The 19,999-nt window shown below is 52.5% G+C and overlaps 2 protein-coding genes across 3 annotated transcripts; one reads left to right on the top strand and one right to left on the bottom strand.

Annotated features, from left to right (window-relative positions):
- Positions 1-778: 778 nt before the first annotated feature.
- Positions 779-6,566, bottom strand: MAD2L2 (mitotic arrest deficient 2 like 2). Its single transcript, XM_071767441.1, has 9 exons — positions 6,485-6,566; positions 4,542-4,593; positions 4,235-4,353; positions 4,075-4,146; positions 3,403-3,503; positions 3,171-3,265; positions 2,697-2,770; positions 1,535-1,627; positions 779-1,275 (listed from the first exon to the last, which is right to left on the bottom strand). The coding sequence occupies exons 2-9, from the start codon at positions 4,579-4,581 to the stop codon at positions 1,234-1,236; spliced, it is 636 nt and encodes a 211-aa protein (XP_071623542.1). The 5' UTR covers positions 4,582-4,593; positions 6,485-6,566; the 3' UTR covers positions 779-1,233.
- DRAXIN (dorsal inhibitory axon guidance protein) lies at positions 6,562-19,881 on the top strand. Of its 2 annotated transcripts, XM_071767437.1 has the most exons (8): positions 6,562-6,787; positions 7,119-7,181; positions 13,401-13,882; positions 15,240-15,421; positions 15,623-15,734; positions 16,105-16,194; positions 16,385-16,474; positions 18,844-19,881. In XM_071767437.1, exons 3-8 carry the CDS (start codon positions 13,423-13,425, stop codon positions 18,954-18,956), a joined length of 1,047 nt encoding a protein of 348 aa, XP_071623538.1. In that variant the 5' UTR covers positions 6,562-6,787; positions 7,119-7,181; positions 13,401-13,422; the 3' UTR covers positions 18,957-19,881. The 2 variants fall into 2 exon arrangements, with proteins under 2 accessions (XP_071623538.1, XP_071623537.1); XM_071767436.1 differs by lacking the exon at positions 7,119-7,181 and having other exon boundaries at positions 6,590-6,787.
- Positions 19,882-19,999: the final 118 nt, after the last annotated feature.

Below are 19,999 nucleotides of genomic sequence, written 5' to 3'. Positions count from 1 at the left end.
GGTGGTATTTTCCTGGCTCAGATGGTGTCTAAACACATGGATCTTTCCCATCAGACCTTTCACAGCATTAGGGAACTGCCAGCCCTGTCACAGAAATGCTGTGTCCTTGGGACCTGCCTTCTGCCCACACACAGCCCATCCCTGCTGGGATAAACACCCAGGGAAAGAGGAGATATGGGAAATCCCTGAAGGTGGCTCCTTACAACCCAAGTGCCTTTTGCCTGTGGGGGGCTTTTCCATGCTGCCCTTCTTCTACCCAAGCATGGGAGTACCAGTATTGCACTGATAATAAGAGCAGTCTCTACTGGTTTGTACTGGACAGTCAAAATATTCTTATAGAATGGCTACATAAAATGTTAAAGCAGCACAAGAGCTCTGTCTAGAGTGTTCTTGAAGTTTTTACTTGAAGGAAGCAGGGAAGGCTCTACTAAACTGACCCAAGGGGCACCTCAAGTTCTGTGACCCCTCTTTTCCACCCCTGTGTGCACAGAGCCAGTCCTGAAGCTTTCTTCCACCCCCTTGTATTTCCCTCGTCTGTTCTGTGCTAAAAGTAAATTATTTGGTAAGTGTCCTTGCTGGGCAGACAGATTCCATCTTGGTAATGCCAGCTGTGGGTGGAAGCTTTCCCCTGGGAAGGGGAGGGATGTCCCAGGATTCCACCCATGTCAGAGAGGAGAATGGAAAAGGGGTGGAAGCTCCACATAAAATACAAAAAAGAGAAACAATTCCTCACGTGAGGGCAGAGGCTGCTTTGGACAGAACTCAGCCTCGTTCAGCCAGGGTAAAATTCATGATTTATTGAAGACTCCTGGGGACAGTCAGAGGGGACAGACACTACCTAAGGCCTCACTCACCCTTGGGACGAGTCCATTGCTCTAGAGGAGCAGAGAAGAGGTGGCTGGGTCACTGCCAGCGAGCACTGGAGGTGAGGACTGGATTTGCACAAACAGTGACTGCATCCCTGCAGCTGCCTGTCCTCCTGCTCCCAGGGATTCACTGCAACAAAACCTTTTTGCTCAGTCCCCCACACCAGGGCACGTGGGAACAGGCTCTGGCTCCACATTCCAAGTCAGTTCTATGTACAGTGGTAAGAGCACTTGAAATCAAGAGGCAGCAGCTGCTCTACATTCACCCAGCAGGCCTGCTGAGGAGAGGGTGGGCAAGGGGTGGTTTGTGAGCTGTCTTGTTCCACTGGAAGATCAGATGAGGCTCCAAGGCAAGGCTGGCTGGAAATCAGGTGCCTTTGTGGGCTCTTTCCTCTACGTACAGCTGCATCTGGAGGGGAGAGATCAGCTTCAGTTATGCAGGTAGGTAACTGGGAAAAAAACCCTGCACCAGGCTAAAGAGGGAGAGTTTGTACCTTCCCTCGTAACCAGGGGAATTTTTATTGTGAGGAGTCTTGCCCTGTTTGAATTACTGTGAGATTAAACTTGATTGCTCAGCAGTATTAAAGTTGTTAACTACAGAAAAGTGCAGAGCTGGCCCCAGAGCAGACACAGCTGAGAGGTGTTTGCAGTGTCAATGCTCTGCTCACCTTTAGGAGATCAGAGGTCATGGTTTTCAGGGGAATCAGCCTGGGGTCGTGCATGTGCACATCTTGTTCATCAGCAAGGATCCACGGGAAGTCCTGGAACACAAAGGGCTTTATTTCCAGAGGCTGGCAGGCTCTGTAAGGTGAGCTCTTTCTCAGCACTAGGTCAGCATTAACTGAGAGATCTCAGAAGAAACAGGGAAGCCAAACAGCAAAACTCAACCCTGGCACACTGCTCTGTGCCTCCTCATAATTATCTTCAGTTACAGCATCAAATATAATATTTGATTATAATATATTGAAGTTATAGTATTATATTTATTATTATTAAATATTAAAGTAAATTTAAACAAATTATTAAATATACATTTATATTATTAGTCAATATAATTATATTGCTGTTATGCTATTGTAATTGTTGTTGCTATTATTATTATTATTGTTATTATATTTGAATATAATATATTAACCCACTTCACTTATTCCAAAAGTGGCATCTCACTTCTTTAGAAAATGTACTCTTAGCTGTCCTTGAGCTAATGTGTTCTGTTCATTAGCATTTAATTACAACTTAAAAATGCACAGGGCATGGACTCCTGTCCCTGCAGGTCAGGGGCTGGCCTGCCTCCAGTTTCCATTCCCAAATGATACAGAGCAGACTTCCATTTTGAAACTATTTTAGTTTCTTCACTGATGCTTTATTTATTGTGCCTAAGGACACCCAAAATAAGTTTGCTAAGAGAGCAATTTCCCTGAACCTCAGAAGAGTTTCTTAAAGTAACCTTGCTCTATAAAGTGATCTGCACACTTACTTACTTTCTGCAAGGTGAAAAAATGTATTTGTGCACCCAAACTGCAGCAGTTTAGGAAAAACAAGGAAAACAAGGTTCAGTAAGGACTGAGCCACCCAGATGTGGCTGTGGGATGGGGGCTGCTCTGGAGGAGCTGTCTGAGTGTCAGAGCACTTGGGAGTGAGCAAGCAGCTCCAGGCTGGGTGCCTGGGTGGGGTGTGTGTGCTCAGTGCTCACAGATTCCAGGCCAAGCTGTGATGTGTTACCTCCTGGATGAGGTGGGAATCTCAGGTGTATTCAGAGCAGCTCCAAGCCTTGAATTCAGAGGTCCCCAAACTCCCTTATTCCCAGGCTTTGCAGGAGACACCCCTCACCTTGATCACCTGGATCTTTTCCATGTTCCTTGTGGCAGCCTCCCGGGTGTGAACCAGAACTGTGAAGGTGCAACCTGGGAGGGAAACGTGTTCCAGGTCAGGGGAGAATTCCCAGAGGATCAGGCACAGCTGGGGACTCAAGCCCTGGCTGTCAGGCAGAGGGGACAGGCTGACCTGGGGGTTGTGAGAGGGAACAGGCTGACCTGGGGGGTTGTTGAGAGGGAACAGGCTGACCTGGGGGTTGTTAGAGGGGACAGGCTGACCTGGGGGGTTGTGAGAGGGAACAGGCTGACCTGGGGGGTTGTCAGAGGGAACAGGCTGACCTGGGGGGTTGTTAGAGGGAACAGGCTGACCTGGGGGGTTGTCAGAGGGAACAGGCTGACCTGGGGGGTTGTCAGAGGGAACAGGCTGACCTGGGGGGTTGTGAGAGGGAACAGGCTGACCTGGGGGGTTGTTAAGAGGGGACAGGCTGACCTGGGGGGTTGTTGTCCAGCACAGCATCACACACACTGATCTTCAGGATGAAGGCACGAAGCAGCTGCTCCACGTGGGACAGCAGGGACTCTGAGCTGTTTTGGGGACAGCAGCTGTCACTGGGGTGCATAAAGCACCTGGAGCTGCTTCCAGAACCCAGAGGCAGGGCTGGATGCCAGGGGCTGGATGCCAGGGGCTGGATGCCAGGGGCCAGCAGTAAGGGAGACTTTACCTGATGGAAAGAAGAGGGGGCTGGGTGATCTCAAAGACAAATCTCTCCACAGGGTGGTGCTCTTTGTCCAGGATTACCACTACAACTTTCTCCACGTCGTTCTGCAAGAAAGAAAAAAAAAAAAAAAAAAAATCCCTTTTATTTCTGCAGCCAGGGTGCTTGCCATGCTTCTGGTGAAGTGGGAGCAGGTTGAGGTGCTGTGGCTCCCAGCAGCAATCACCCAACGCTGGAGCACTGTCTGATCATTCTTGCTGATCAGAAAAATGCTTTCTGCAGAGCCATTTCTTGCTGGATGTAAAGTGACAGCTTTATCACTGAGGCCTAGGGAGCTGCTGACCAAATGCCAACCTCCAGCCCTCATCCCAGTGCCTGCTCTTGCTGCACAAATATTCTGCCAGGTGGGTGCTGAAGTGTTGGGACTGTTAAGTGTGAGGTGATGGAACTGGAAGTATCCAAGTGCACATCCTGATATCCAGGTATTAATTGTGTTAATTGGCACCTAAATGATCAGCAGCAAGGCAGGGCCTTAACTGCAAAGCAAAGCTGCAGGCCTTATTTTAATTTTTATTGGTAACTTTATCAGCTAATACATTCTGTAGGGATTTAGTAAATAATTTCTGCAATACAGGCAGAGTTTGTTCTCCTTTCCATCAGGCCCTGCCATGACCTCACCTTCTCCAGCAGTGGCTTCACACAGTGCAGGGTGTCCTGGATGTACTGATTGAGCTCTGGGTGGCAGGACATCTGCAGGAAACACAGTGAGGGGTCAGAGCTGCCCCTGTTAGGTAGCTCCCTGCTCTTCTGCCTGGCAGCTTCCAGGAAAATCTCCTACCTGGACAGGGACGTTGTATTTTTTCCTCTTCTGAAAGATCCCAATAGGGTAAACTTCTCTGACATACAAGATGAGGTGAACAGCCACTTCCAGAAATTCTGAAAGAACATCTGCAACAACTGCAAAGCAAAAGGAAAAGCTCCTGAAGCTCCTTACAGAGGGGGGAAGCACTCAGAAGAATTTTTTAAGGTCTTTTGCCTCGTGTCAAGTTCTCCCCTTTCCCCTTGGCTGCAGAAGGGTAGGGACAGAGCAAGCCCCCAGCCCCAGCAGCCTTCAGAGCCCCACAGAGCTCAGCACAAGCCATTACCTTGCCCAAAATTCAGGTCCTGCCTGGTCAGAGTGGTCATCCTGCCCACAGCCTGGAAACAAGCACAGGAAGAACATTTATTCATTCCCTGGCTCCTTTATTCTGGATGCAGTCAGCTGATGGAGCCCCCAACCTCCTGCTGCCACTGAGCTGGAGAACTCACAGAATCACAGAATGGGCTGGGTTGGAAGGGACCTCAGAGCTCCTCAAGTCCAACCCTTGCTCCACTCCCCCCGTGGTTCCCAGCCCATGGCACTGAGTGCCACATCCAGGCTCTTTTGAAATATCTCCAGGGATGGAGAATCCACCCCTTCCCTGGGCAGCCCATTCCAATGGCTGAGCACCCTCTCTGCAAAGAATTCTTTCCTAATATCCAACCCAAACCTCCCCTGGCAGAGCTGAAGCTCTGCCAGGGGAGGTTTGGGTTGGATATTAGGAAAAAATTCTTTAGTCCATGCCCTCTTGTCCCACTGATATCTGCCCAACCCCCCCCTGGCTCCAACCTCCTTTCAGGGAGTTGGAGAGAGTGATGAGGTCTCCCCTGAGCCTCCTCTTCTCCAGCCTCAACACCCCCAGCTCCCTCAGCCCTTCCTCACAGGACTTGTGCTGGATCCCTTCCCAGCCTCCTTGCTCTTCTCTGGACCTGCTCCAGCACCTCAATCTCCTTCCTGAGCTGAGGGGCCCAGAACTGGACACAACTCCTCCTTCCTGGAACTCTTCCTTCCTTCCCATGCAGCACTGTTCACTCTCTCACTTTTTAGTGGCAGAAGGAGCATTTTGTTTCCTTTCTAACTCCTGTACCACAAGAGAAGCTGCTCTGTTCTGTGGGGTTATTCTCACACCACTACCATGAGACTTTTCCTTTTCAGGGCAGGATCTGCCTCCCACTGATCCCACAGCCTGGGAATTCTGCTGCTGCCCAGGACCAACACAGCCTCTGCCCAGGCCCCAGGAAACCCAACCTGCAGAGAGGGGTAAGTTAATATGGAATGTGTCCCACAAGCACAGGAGACCTATGGAGGTTCATCTCCAGAATTCCCAGAGGCAGCAAGAAGGGAAGGGAAAGGGGGAAAGGAGGGGGGAAAAGGAGGGGAGAAAAGGAAGGGAGGAAAAGGAAGGGGGAAAAGGAAGGGGGGAAAAGGAAGGGGGGAAAAGGAAGGGGGGAAAAGGAAGGGGGGAAAAGGAAGGGGGGAAAAGGAAGGGGGGAAAAGGAAGGGGGGAAAAGGAGGGGGGAAAAGGAGGGGGAAAAAGGAAGGGGGGAAAGGAAAGGGGAAAAGGAGGGGGGAAAAGGAGGGGAGGAAAAGGAGGGGGGGAAAAGGAGGGGGGGAAAAGGAGGGGGGGAAAAGGAGGGGGGGGAAAGGAGGGGGGGGAAAGGAGGGGGGGAAAAAGGAAAGGGGGAAAAGGGGGAAAAAGGGGGGAAAGGAAGGAGGGAAAGAAGGGGGGAAAGGGGGAAAAAGGGGAAGGGATGGGAAGGAGAAGGCAGGGGAAGGAAAGGGGAAGGACCAGGAAGGGGGAAGCCCACGCTCCCTTCTCTGTGCCTGTGAAGCCATTCCAGGGAGGGGAAGCACACCCGGGATCCGGTGTAACACGGAGTCCCTCACCCCCGGCCGCTCCGTTTCTCCTGCCCCGGCTCCCGCACCGATCCCGCACGGCTCTCCTGCCCCCGGGGAGGGAAAGGGGAACCCCGAGCGCTCCCCCCGCCCCCGGGCCGTGTCCGTAAGGAGCGGGCAGGCGGCGGGAGAGATCGCGGCCCCGGGGCGGGGACGGTGACCCCGCGGTACCGCCGCTCCTCCGGTGTTCCCGCGGCATTCCCGAGATCCCCCCCGCTGCCCTCCCAAACCGGATCCCGCAGAGCGCTCAGCACCGCCCTCCCTTCCCCCGGGGCCCCTCAGGGCTCACGGCCCCGCAACCCCGCACCCCCCGCACCCTCCCCGCTCCGTTACCGGCACCGCCGGCGGTCGCAGCCCGGGCGGTGTCGCGGCTGTGTGACGTCACGGCGGCGGCCGCCCCAGCGCCCCCTGGCGGAGGGAGGAGCGGGGAAGGTGCGGGGGGGGGGGGGGGGTGCGGGGTCCGCGGGTGCTGCTCCCGCTCGGTGCCCCCCGTCCCGCAGGTTCCCCCCGAGGCTGCGGGGCTGGGGGCTCGGGACAGGGAGCGGGGGACGTTGGTTCCTCCGGGCCCGGCTTCCCAGCCCCTTCCCGTAACGCGGAGGAGCCGCTGCGGAGAGCCCCGCCGCGCCCGCCCCGCAGGTGAGCGGGAACGGGATGCGCACCCCCCCTCTCTCCCCGCTCCCAGGACCCCCCCCGGGCCGCTCTGCCTTTGTCTCCGTCCTTTGTCTGCCCGGTCCCTTGCCGGGGCAGCCTCAGCTCCTGCCCCCGGACACTCCCGCACCCCCGGAGCCCCTCCCAGCCCGCCCTCCCCCCGCACCATGCACCCCATTCCCCCGGGATTCCCGGCGTCCCCAGTTCCTCTCCGCATTCCCCCACTGCCTTCCCCCTGTCTCCTCCTCCTCCCTCCTCCCTCTCCTCCTCCTCCTCCTCCTCCTCCGCTCGGGTTTGAACACCCCCTGCCCCGCAGCAGCTCTGCCTCCCCTCCCGCTGCCCGCACAGCCCTGCCCTGCTCAGACCCCGCAGCCGCCCACAGGTAGGCAGCGTTCTCGCACCGCGCTCACCCGCACCCTGCCCGGGGGGAACGGGACGGGACGGGAGGGTGCGTGACCCCCCGAGCCGAGCCGAGCTGAGCTGAGCCCCTTTGGGGGGCACTGGGGAGGAGTTGGGGGGCTTGGGGGGGGGGGGGCACTTCCTCACTTTTTGTGCGCCCCGGAGAAGGCAAAAGCCGGGGGTGACGGGGACCCGCACCCCCCGTGCTGCCGCCGGGACGCCCTGGGGGTGCGGTGCCTCGGGGCGCGGCGGCATCGCCCTGCGGGGGGAGCCGAGCACCGAGCCGGGCCGGGACCGGCGTGCGGTACCGGTGTGTGTGCGGTGTGTGGTGCCGGCGTGAGCGGTACCGGCGTGCGGGACCGGTGTGCGGCACCGGTGAGCGGTGCGGGTGTGTGTGCGGTGCCGGTGTGTGTGCGGCGTGCGGTGCCGGCGTGAGGTGCCGGCGAGCGGGGCCGGTGTGCGGGGCCGGTGTGTGTGCGGTGAGCGGTGCGGGTGTGTGGTGCCGGTGAGCGGGGCCGGTACCCAGCCCCATTGTCACCCGAACCGCGGAGCCGGCTCCGGGCTCTCCCGCTCCCGCCGCGGTCCCAGCGCAGGGGATGCGGGGGGGGCTTTGGGGTTCGCCGACCCTCCCGCAAATCCCCGCGACTTCGGGGCTTGCTGCGAGCTCCCTCCCGATGCCTTTTCCCGGGATGCCTTTTCCCGGGATGCCTTTTCCCGGCTCTGGAAGCGAAGCCGCTTCGTCCCGGGGCATCGCCCCTCGCCGGTGAGTTCCGAGCCCCCCGGACCCCCGGGTTCGGGCGGAGCCGCCGTGGGAAGCGGGCGTGGGGGTGGAGGAAGCTTCTCCCCTCGTGTCCCGGGGTGTGCTGAGCCGTGGGGTGCCCTGCACCCAGCCCCTGGCTGCCCACGGGTTCTTCTCTGCTCTTCCTCTGTTGATAAAAGTGAGATGTGGTTTTCTGAATTAAATCAGTTTGGCATCGGTTAATGGCTCCTTACAGCCACTAATTCATCATGTGGGGTTTAAGTGACATTTATCCAATTCACACCTGAAGTCTTCCATCAACCAGAGGGCTTAATGGAAATGGTTTTGTATTCCCATCTCCTCTCCCTTGGAGAAGGTGGCATTAATCCTGCACGTTTTCCTTCCAAGTGAGAATGACACGCAAGGAAAAACGTTGAAAGCTCAGCCCGGCTGCTCTGCCCGTCGGGATCCATCCAATCCCTCCTTTCCAGTGAAGACAGGGCCAGATCTCTCCCCCTTCCTCCCTGTCCCACTGGTGGGTGCTTTCCAGCCTGGTGAGCAATGACCTGTGCTATTGATTGTGGCTGGTTTGTCACCAGGCATTGTGCATTAAACTGGAGAGGTTTTTGCTGCTGTGCTGACAGCAAGTGACTGTATCTTGGATGCTAATCTCAGGCTCATTGCTATTTTAATCTCATTATTGGGTAGGGTCTCCTCTCTTTGATGGCTGTGAGGGCTGTGTCAGCCACTCCATCCAGTCCCAGAGGGCAGCAGAGGAGGGTGCTGCATATTCATTCCTCTGCCCTCTTCCCCTTCCACACTGGGACTTGCTGGGCTGCTCTGTCCCTGGAGGGTGTTGGTGCTGCAGCCTCCCTGCTTGGGCACTGAGAGCAGGGAAGCTCTGTGAGGGGCAGGGCAGGGGATGGGGAGAGGCACGAAGTGAGTTGAAGGCTTTGCAAGGTGTTCAGGGAGTGCTGGAGGTGACAAGCACCTGGGTACCCACATGTCTGGACACTGCCCGGGTCAGGCAGTGTGAATGAGCCCTGTCCTCAGAGGACAGGAGGGCAGAGTGGTGCTGATGGGATGGTCTGGGGCAGTGAAAAGAGTCCCAGTTCATAGAATCACAGAATCATAGAATTGGCTGGGTTGGAAGGGACCTCAGAGCTCATCAAGTCCAACCCTTGCTCCACTCCCCCCGTGGTTCCCAGCCCATGGCACTGAGTGCCACATCCAGGCTCTTTTGAAATATCTCCAGGGATGGAGAATCCACCCCTTCCCTGGGCAGCCCATTCCAATGGCTGAGCACCCTCTCCAGAAAGAAATTCTTTCTAATTAAAACCCTTCTGCTGATGCTGTGTGAGCCACAGCTCAGGTGGGTCAGAGCTGCCCCAGAAAGATGCTTTGTGGAGGCACAGGGTCAACTCCTGCTACATCAGCTCCCTGCAAGGCTGAATCTCTGTGTCCTGACTCTTGGGTCACTGGTGCAATTACTGTGCTAGAGAATTTGTGGCTCTTCCTGCAGTGGGGTGCTGTCTGGTGAGAGAAAACCAGCAAAAGGAAAGCAGATGTTTCAGAGGGTGGTGGCAGGATTCAAGTAGCCTAAAGATCTGCAGGGTGAAAATCTCCTGCAGCAAACCCAGTCAAGAGGGACAAGGAAACTTGGAGTCAGATGGATGTGAAAGGCAAGGGAGGGAGCAAAGGTGTTGATGGATACAGGAAAAGAAAGGAGGAGGCAGCTCTGAAGGGCCACCCAAAAGGAGTGGGGACCTGTGAGCTGGGGACTCTGTTGTCCTGAGGATGTCCCAGTCAGCAGCAATAAAATTATTCCTTATAAAGTGAACATTGAGGAGATGTTGGGGAGAAGTGTCTTGTTGCTTTTGCCCTGGTAAGGAGATGAGAGGGCTGCATGTAAGGTTAGCTGTCTGCTTTTGGGGACCCTAAAAAACCTGGGAGGGATCCCTTTGAAATGAGAAGGTCTCCTGGCAGATTGTGAATGAAGCTTCCCAGTATTTGCCTCCAGAAACAGAAAAACAGATGGAAAGAGACCCAGCAGGGAAGTGAAATCTCATTTATCTGCACAATGCCATCCTCCTGGCTCCAGCCAGCTCTCTGCATGGCAGCTACCAGAGAGCCTACCCCTCCGTTCTGCTCCAGGCACATCCATCACCCTCTGGCTCCTTATTTCCAGGGCTCCTGGCACACCAAGCTGGGTTTATTGTCTGTCATCCCTGCCACACATGCACAGACACACAGCACCCATGGAGCTCCACAGACACTTTGTCTCCTGCTGCAGCTTGAGGCTGCCTGGAGCCCAGGACACTCCTGCCAAAGGCTGAGCTTATCAGAGCCAAAGAGAAATCTGCCCCAGAGTACTTGGGGTCTGGTTTGGGGCAGCCCTTGAGCTTGCAAACTGCATGTTTGGGGTCTGGGGTGAGAAAGGATTTTGATATTCTCAGGTTCTTGGCTTGAGAGTTTGGTTCCTCTTGGCTGTGATGCAAAGAACATATGTGAAAAGTTAAAGCTAGGGCTGCCATGTGCCATGTTTTAAGTCAGATATGCAAATGAATGCAGATGATCTGATGTTCCTGTTTTGTCAAACACAAAACACGTGCAGCAGAGGCATTTTCAGAGCCCCACCAAGGTGAAAGAGCTGTGTTTATAGGGGCAAAACATGCCTGAGTTTCTGCGGACCTGCCCTGTCCAGGGCTGCCTAGAGAGCAGAGTAATAGCAACTGTACCAGAGTCCAGAGAAAGAGGGAAGGTTACCCAAGATGAAAAACCCCACCACCTAATTCCCCTCACAGGCTTTTGCCTGTCCTCTGCTGACCCAAAGTGCATCAGAAGCAGTGGCTGAGAGACAGCACTGCAAATCATTCATCAGCCCTGAGCCTGCACCCTGGGCAGCTCGAAGGCCTTATCTCTGCTTTACACATTTTCTTGCCAGCAGAGGGATTTGGTACCTCCAGAGACAGGTGGCTCGGGATCCTGGGGGTGCACAAAGGAAGGGGAAGGTGGAGTGAGGAGGATGTAAGTCTGGGGGTGTGAAGAGCTACAGGGGCATCTTAGCTTGGCAAGGACTCCAGCTGCTTTCTTTACCAATAGATGAATATTAAGAAGATGAATTCTGGGACTTATCATGTGTATTTTTTTTATTTTATTTTATTTTATTTTTTTGAGAAATGTAGGAAATTAATCTCCTTACAAAACCAAACTTCTGCCTTCCTTGGGGCAGATTTTCACCCTTTCCAGAAAAGGTGCAGCAGCAGTGTGAAAACATTGCTGGGACTTTGGGAACAAGGCTGGGGCTAGCACAGGCTTCTCCTTGAGGTCTTGAGAGAGGAGAGGATGGAATTGACTTTGGTGCTCAGACACTGAGTGACCTGAGCACTGAGGAGAACTGGGGATGCTGTGGGTGTTTTCTGGCTGCATTTTACACATTCTATAGAGTAAGAGATACAGATAGATACAGATATACACATTCTATACACATTTTACACATTCTATAGAGCAAGAGATACAGATAGGAAGAGGTTCCTGAAGCTAGAGATAAATCAGGGAATGGAATCAAGTGGTCAAGAGAAGGTTGGGACTTCTGTGCCTCTAGCACAGCAGTTTTGCATTAACCCAAGGTACCAAAACTTATCCCTGCTCTGGTTTGGTTTGGCAGACAGCTCAGACCTCCTCTGACTGTGGTTCAGGAGAGGTATTTATCTGCATTATTAATGTAAGGTTCCCAGTGACACAGGAACAGGATCACAGCCAGGGCAGAGATGAGGCAACCCAACTCCATCCTGTGTCATGCCATGAAGACAGCTGGGCAGCTTAAATAAATGCCCCCTACCCTTTGAAGCAGAGCTTCTGTCTCACTGCCCTGCAGCACTGAGCTGCTTTCCAGCTCTTGCTGAAAAGCAGAATGTGCAGCTCCTGTGTCTGGCAGGTTCCCCATCAAAGGGCCCATGTCTGGGGGAGGGAGATGGGAGCCACCTGCCTCGCTTTCCCTCTGCACTTGTTCTCTCCTCCTGGCATTTTGCCTGCAGATGAGAAGGTAAGAGATGCTGTTCCCAGCTCTTTGAGTTGTTCTGAGTGATGGCTTGATCCATCTGGTTCGCTCTGGTTCTTACAGAGAAAATCCTAGGAAAAAAACAATGGATGCAGAGCTTGGGTTTTGCTTGGTTGCTATTTGTTCCATTGGTTTTGAAGCAGGATTTCAAGTGCTTTTAAAATAGATTTAGCTGTTGGTGGGGCTTTCCTTTGTCCCTGGTAGCTGCCAATAAAATACTAGTTCACAGTGTGATGACTTCAGCAACTGATCTAACCAGCACCTCCTCAATGGCCCTTGAGTAGTGGTTTTGTTTTCCTGTGTGGCCAGCAGAGAGACCTGCTTGAATTTCAGCCACTGCCTTAAAGAGAAGTCCCCTGTGCTGCCTGCCCTCCTCCAGGAGAGCTCTGAACTCAACATGTGCTCCCAGGCTCTGAGCAATTACAGCTGAATCCTGGAAAAGCAGAATGGGTTGGTGAATGAGTGAGTACAAGCTGACTTGTGCCATGTCCCCAAACCACGTCCCTTAACAAACACTGGGATGAAGGAAGAGCAGGAAAATATTATTGGGAAGTAGAATGAAGAGGAATAGTCTGAGGGGTTCTGTCTCAGTGTTCTTTGCACTTAAACTACCCTGTCAGGGACAGCCTCACCCAGAGGTCACCTCTGCAGGGCCAAGGAGGGAAAGTGGGACAAACCAGAGAAAACTCAGACTGCCTCCCTGCCCCTTGGTCTTCAGCCCAGCACCCCCTGCTCTGATGACAGCAAAAGACAGATTTCTCTGCTCCAGCTCAACATTTCCAGTGTTTTTAATTCCCTTGGCCAGCATCACAGCCTGAAGCAGTGGGTGTGTGCGTGCACCCCCCTGCCTTGAGCTGCTGGGGGCTGCTGCTCCTCCCTTGAGGCCACCATCTGCCTCCAGCCCTGTTCATCTTGACATCTTCATTGCAAGGAAAGCAGCTGAGAGGAGAGGCAGTGCCAGGCCCAGGATGCCAACCTGGCAGCAAAGACCCCAAGGCAGGCAGCTGGTGGGTGGGCACAGGAGGCAGAGCCCCTCGGCTGGTTGGCTGTGAATGGGAGGGTAGGGGGGCTAGGCAGGAATCAAAGGGATGTGTCCTACTGATTGATGGCCCTCATTTGCACATGAAACTGGGACCTTGCAGCCCTGCAGGCCCTGCACGTGTCTCAGCTGCTGTAACTAGGAGTAAGAGAGGGGGAGGAGGTAACCAAGGAGGGGGGGAAAAAAAGAAAAAAACCACTTCAAGCTCTGGATACCATAATTGTTTTCATCTGAGTGTCCTACACCTGAATCTTGCTTGTCTTTACAGTTCCTACAAGTTGCTTGCTTATTTTTCTTTTTCCTGTTTTGTCTGTTTGGTTGGTTTTTGTTTGGTTGTTTTGTTTTTGTTTTTTTTTAATTGCAGGTGAGGCAGAGCACCCAGGATTATGGCAGCTTCTTCCACCACCTCCTCTCCTTTCCTTCTCCTGTGCGTGCTGGTTCTTTCTGACATCAGTCTTGCAGTTTCCCTGGAGCCTGGCACAAAGCTGAAGAACGTCCCAGAGAACAACAACCATCTTCAAAACCAAGAGCTGTGGCAGCAGCAGCCCAGGAGTGGGCACCACCACAAGCACAGCTTGGCCAAGAAGGAGAAGGTCCTCTCCGTGCCTTCCCGAGGGCAGCCAGGGGGAGAGGAGACCTTCAGGACGGGCAGTGGAGCTCCAGCTGTGGAAGAACTGGTGGCAGAGGGACAGCCAGCAGCCCTGAAACAAAACAAGGACATGTTCCTGGGGTTTGAATTCCCGTATCCTGAGAGGGACAACCAGTCCCCTGGGGCTGAGAGGGGAAAGAAGCAGAACCGAGAGCATCGGCGCCAGAGCCGCAGGGACAGAGTGAAGCAGAACAGGGGTACGTGGGCTCCAGGGCTACCTGGGGGGATGAGTGGGGTCACCTGGGATGAGTTTTACTTCTGTGAGGGCAAGAAGAGGGAGCTGAGGTTGAGCCACAAGGGTGTGTGGAGGGTGTGGGATGTCTGCCTGCTCTGGGGAGAAATCTGCCGAACAAAAGAGGCAGAAGAAAAAAAGGGAACTCCCGAATCAAGAGGGTTTTATTGCTGGCTGCAGCCTTGTGAAAATGACCTGGGTCTGCCTTAGAGGGGGGGCTCTGAAAGTTCCTAGGACTTGGGGGGGTTGTTTTGGGGTGGCCTGATTATTATTTTTTTTTTGAACTACTGGTTCAACTTAAGCACAAACATGTCCAAGCTATGCTCAGCCTCTGCACTGACTTCAAAACATGACCAGAACTAAAACCAGTCCAACCTTCCTGCTTCACTTAAAGATCAGTTTCTTCTCATTAGAAACCCTATTCTCATGTATGCTGAACTAAAAAAATCCCAGAAAATGTGTGTATGTGAAACTGCACCCATTCCTTTTAAGTGTTGCTTGGTTTTGACTGGCACTGCTTGTTTTTGCAGGCCCAGGTGTGGGGGTGTCCCTGTGCTGTGGTGTGCTCAGGGTGGGAAATCCCTAGTTCTGTTCAAACCAGGCAATTTGTGTCAATCTGCACCATTGGAGAAGCTGGGTGTCAGTATCCCCAGGGATATCATCAGTATCCCCAGGGATATCATCAGTATCCCTGCATCAGTAAGAAGAGCTCAGTTGTTTGCTCAGGGGACTGACTAAACCCCTCTTGTTAAGTAATACAGAAATGGATGGAACAGAGATTGTTTGAGGCAATGTTTTCAGACTACAAACAGGCTTTGTTTCTTTGGTTTAACTTATGGTCTCTATTTAAATTAACATTTAGGAAAAGCAGGGAACAAAGAGGCTGTGAAGCTCTTTTGTCAGGTTAGGTAGGTCCCGCCTTGAGCTAAATTGAAATAACCAATACTAAAATCAAGTAAGAATGTGTTCACAGCAGCTTAACCCATTGGTTTGGAAATGGTTAAACAGGTGTATTTTGTACTTTTTGAGACCAGAGGAAGGAATCCTTAAGCAAGAGACAGACATATCTTCAAGAAGGTGTGATTATGTATGTGCATGAAGTGTGTAATAACCAAGCTGCATAGACTCTGGACCTGATCTATCACTTTAATTTAATAGCCCATGACTGGTTTAGACTGGGCTAAACCGGGCAGCTCAGGGTGGTAGAACACTTGCCAGTGGCTGGATGGAATAAGAATTCCCTTGAACTCAAATCCATGGCACTAGGAGAGAAAAGGGATGAGAAATCTAATGCTACTGTCCCTGTTTCCCTCCCTCTGCAGGGAAAACTCCCGAGAGTGGCCCAAGCTCCCTGTACAAGAAACCTGAAAGCTTTGAGGAGCAGTTTCAGAACCTCCAGGCAGAGGAAGCTCCAGGTCCCACTGTGGCTCTCATCACTGCACTGGAACTGGCTGCTTCCACGGAAGAGCCTCCTGCTCTTCCAGCCACATCACCACGGTCACAGGTACAGAGGATGCAGATAACTGCACTGTGCCTCTGATGCAGACAGAAATCTCCTGCAGATAAGGTCCAGTTTTCCTTCCCCCCCTGCCCTGAGGCTCAGAAAGCCTTTCCAGGGTCTAAAAGCACCAGGAAAAGTTGCAGTGACTTCAGTGACACTAGAAGAGTGTAATCTGTTGGCTCTTTGGTTTCTTGTGGTTTGCAGGCCCGCCTCAGGCATGATGGGGATGTGATGCCCACCCTAGATATGGCACTCTTTGACTGGACAGATTATGAGGATCTCAAACCAGAAATGTGGCCATCTGCTAAAAAGAAAGGTGCTAAACCTCCCTCTCCTCTTTCCCAAAAGGCATTCCCTGAGGCTTGTCCCACGGTTGGTGTTCACAGGTGTGCTGATGGATGGGAGCTCACAGTGGTGGGGAAAGAGAGAAAAAGCATAAAGCTGGTTGTGTTTGGTGCTCAGTGTCAGGATGTTTCTCATTTGGGATGCAGAGTTTGAAGATGAAGGAAAAATGATAGATGGAGGGTTGAGAAATAGGGAGGAGATTAGGCTGTGAAGGTTTGGAGTTTGAGCTTTTGAAGCTTGAGGCTGGATTTACCCCGGAACAAGAGCTACAAAATAACACCACTCAGGTGAAAATTTCTCTCAGCATGTTTTTTTGGGGTTTTTTGTTATTTTTTCCACAGAGAAACGCCGCAGTAAGAGCCCCAGCAGTGGCAATGAAACTGTGGGAGCTGAAGGAGAGCCCTGTGATCATCACCTTGACTGCCTCCCAGGTTAGGACCACCTGGGTACAGTCATCCCTCCGGAGATGAGGTGGTTTGAAACCCAGCCCAGGCTCTAACACAAGAGGGATGGGCAGGGCAGGGCATGTTTTGGGGGGAGGTGGTGCTGAACCATGGGTGGCAGTGTCCCTGCATGGGCAGCAGATCCAGGAGGGGTCTGTCCCTCTTCCCTCTGTTGCAGGCTCTTGCTGTGACCTCCGTGAACACCTCTGCAAACCCCACAACCGAGGCCTCAACAACAAATGTTATGATGACTGCATGTGCACTGAAGGTGAGTTCCACCCTTTGCTCTTTTCCTTCCACCCTGGCTTCCCAGTTGGCTGTGTGGACTGGGATTAGTGGTTTATATGAGAAGAGAGGAGCCAAGCTCTGCTGCCCTTAGCCTCTCCCTGCCACTGCCTCCTGATGTGACCTTTGAGTTATCTTCTTTTCCCCCTTGAAAATAAAAATTCTGGTATCTACAAACCTAGCAGAAGCTGCCACAATAGGTTACCACTTCAGTGATGCTTTCAAGTGTCACAGGTTATGAAAACAGTTTTATTCTTGTTTTACATGGCCTAATCTGGCTTTCCTGAATTAATCTGAACTGAATGTGTAGCAATTTAGTAGGTGTGAGCAGGGGACAGGCTTTTGGTTCTTAAAACAACTTCTGAAGAATCCCCAGCAGCCCTTAACAGACAGCTGTGCTATGAAAGGTGTCGAGAAGTACTCTTCTAGTCTGAACATGTTCAGGATCTGCTCCAGGCACTGGGTTTTCTGTGCCAGAAAAAAACTGGTTGCCACGTTTTGTAACCTGTGTTAGGTACCTAGGGATATCCACCAGGTCACTCACCCACTTTTTCTCCAGTTAAACAGACTGCTTCCCTGGAGTTCCAGTGTTAAATGACAGCCTTCACCTTGGATGTGCCATATAACACTTGAAGGTCCTCATCAGAGATGTCCTGATAGATCAGCCTAGAAAAGTGCTGCTGCCAGGCTAATGAGGGCTCTCCCCCTGCCCCCTGGCCCTGCTTTATACTTTATACAAATGAGCATCCTCTGTAGCATTAAAAAGATCCCCAGAGATGCAGGGTCCAGATAAGAGAGACAAGAAGCTTAGATAAGAGCAGAGCTCTCCTTCTGGGAGGCCAGGCTGCCCTGAGGGAGCTGGTAATGAGGGGCAGAAACCCATCTTCACCACAGCCCAGGGACATCCACTCCAAAGGCTGCTCAGTGACCTGTGACACTGCCTGGGTCTCCTGTGTCCAAGAAGTCAAGGACAGTTTATGGGCTGTCTCACAAAAGCTGTAAATCCTCAGCTTCCCCCACTCTGGGCTGCTCTGGAAGTAAAAAGAGCTGCACTTCTGCCAACCCCAGTGACCAGATCCTGGGTTACTGAAAATCAGGGCTTTTGGGAGAATTGTTTTCACACAGGCTGTACCCTGTCTAGCTAAACTAGCCAGACATTCTGTGCTGTCTGACAACAGACACCAAAAAATAAACTTATCAGTGCCAGAGACCAGTGAGTTACTCTGACTAGAGGCTCCCATTGCTTTTCACTGCCATGGGAGAATATGTACTGATGCTTTTTAACACATAAAATGCCTTTTTGTCCCCTTACTATCCTCAATTCTATACCAGATAGCTTCCTTCAGACCCTGCATCCCAAGCATCCAAAACAGAGCAACTGCAGGAGATGAGCTTTGGATCAGACCTCCCAGTAACAGCACTTCAAAGCCTCTTCCCTCCTGTCCTGAAGCTTCAGGAAAATAAATAGTAAGGGGAGCTCCCAAGCCATTGCTGCTGCACATTAAGTCTACAGTAATTTCCCAATGGAGAGATCACTTAGACAGTAATGGGAAGTAATAGGGGGAAACCAAGCAGGGCTTCCATAAAAATCACTGGAAACAATCGGGATAATTCGCTGGCATTTCAAGAAGCCAGTGAAACCTCCTGCCTGAGCCAGCAAATCCCAAAGCAGGACAGGGAGCCAAAGGGAAGAGAAGGACCCAAAGCAGGACAGGGAGAAAAAGAGAAGAGAAAGACCCAAAGCAGGACAGGGAGAAAAAGAGAAGAGCAGGACCCAAAGCAGGACAGGGAGAAAAAGGGAAGAGAAAGACCCAAAGCAGGACAGGGAGCCAAAGGGAAGAGCAGGACCCAAAGCAGGACAGAGAGAAAAAGAGAAGAGAAGGACCCAAAGCAGGACAGGGAGAAAAAGAGCAGGACCCAAAGCAGGACAGGGAGAAAAAGAGAAGGACCCAAAGCAGGACAGGGAGCCAAAGAGAAGAGCAGGACCCAAAGCAGGACAGGGAGAAAAAGAGAAGAGAAGAGAAAGACCCAAAGCAGGACAGGGAGAAAAAGAGAAGGACCCAAAGCAGGACAGGGAGCCAAAGAGAAGGACCCAAAGCAGGACAGGGAGCCAAAGGGAAGAGAAGGACCCAAAGCAGGACAGGGAGCCAAAGGGAAGAGCAGGACTCAGCAGGCAATATCCCCATCCCTGGGAACCATTTCACTGCCACCACAGCTCAGGCTTCCCAGTCCTGGGGCTGTCCCCGGGGCAGAAGGCTTCTCTCCTGAAGTGATGATGCCAGCAGCTCCCTGGTGTTCCTGCTGCAGCGATCCCTGCTCCCTCCTGCTGATTCTCCTCTCTCTTTTCCATAGGGCTGCGCTGTTACGCCAAATTCCACCGGAACCGCAGAGTGACCCGGAGGAAAGGGCGGTGCGTGGAGCCCGAGACGGCCAACGGAGAGCAGGGATCCTTCATTAATGTTTAGGAGGATGGGATTCCTGCCTTGGAATGGTCAGGAGATGGGATCAAGCTGTTTATAAACCTAGCAGTGGGAATTAGAGGAAAAAAGGCAAGGGAACGGTTGAAGCTGCAGGCTCTGAATGCAGGAGGCTGAAGCTGATTATAAAGTATAATTATAATTATAAGTAAAGTGGCCTCAGCCTTTTCCACCCCAGGACTGTGTTCCCCCCTCCCTGCCCTCAGCACATTCCTGCCATTGGGATTGGCTCTGCTCTCCAGGTTAGTAAGAGATGCTCATGACTCCCCTTCTGATGGTCCTGGCAAACAGAAGGCTCTGCAGTTTCATCTCTTCCAAGATTTGAAAGATCTCCCAAGTCAAAGGGGACATGAGCTTAAGCTTTACCCCTTAACTCTTGCTGGAGAAGAAATGCAGATCTTTCCTAAGGGCCAGAGCAGGGAGCTCGGAGCCTCCAGGCAGGAATCAAAGGTGGGAAAAGGATCAGCAAGGACCTGCCTGCCCAGGTGAGGGGACACTGTCTGACAGAGCTCTTCTTTCTCTCTGGTCACTACTACAGACAGATGTTCTGGAGCTGTTACACACTGCCACTTCTTACCTGTCTTTTCTGGGACCATTCAGTGCTACTCCTTCCTTCCTTCCTTCCTTGCTTCTTTCCTTGCTTCCAGGGAACCACCTGGTGTCTGCAAGGATGTGGCAAGACATCCCAGCCTGCAGCTCTCCCTCATTTAGTTATCCTGCCAAGCCTGTTATTTTTAATGATTATTTTTAGGAGCTTTCTGGGGAAGTGATAGTTTTCCTAGTGAGCAAAAAAAAAAAAAAAAAAGTAAAGTTTTTGGTACCAGGAGGTAGGGACAGGCTGTTCCACTGTAGTAAATCCTGTAACATGTTGCATGTGTGTTCCCATGAAGTGTAAATAAAGATATGATAGATATCCTATGTGCAACTCTTATGCTTCTTTGCCTGCACCTAAGGATGTGGCAGGAGCCAGAAGGGTCTACAAGGGACCTGGCCAGCAGGTAGCACTGATGCCTTCAGGTAGTCATAAAAAA

Source organism: Heliangelus exortis, chromosome 23 (genome assembly GCF_036169615.1).
Source record: "Heliangelus exortis chromosome 23, bHelExo1.hap1, whole genome shotgun sequence".
In the NCBI taxonomy this organism is placed as follows: Eukaryota; Metazoa; Chordata; class Aves; order Apodiformes; family Trochilidae; genus Heliangelus; species Heliangelus exortis.
The sequence above is the reverse complement of the archived record's forward strand: the minus strand, read 5'-3'. Positions and strand labels throughout refer to the sequence as shown.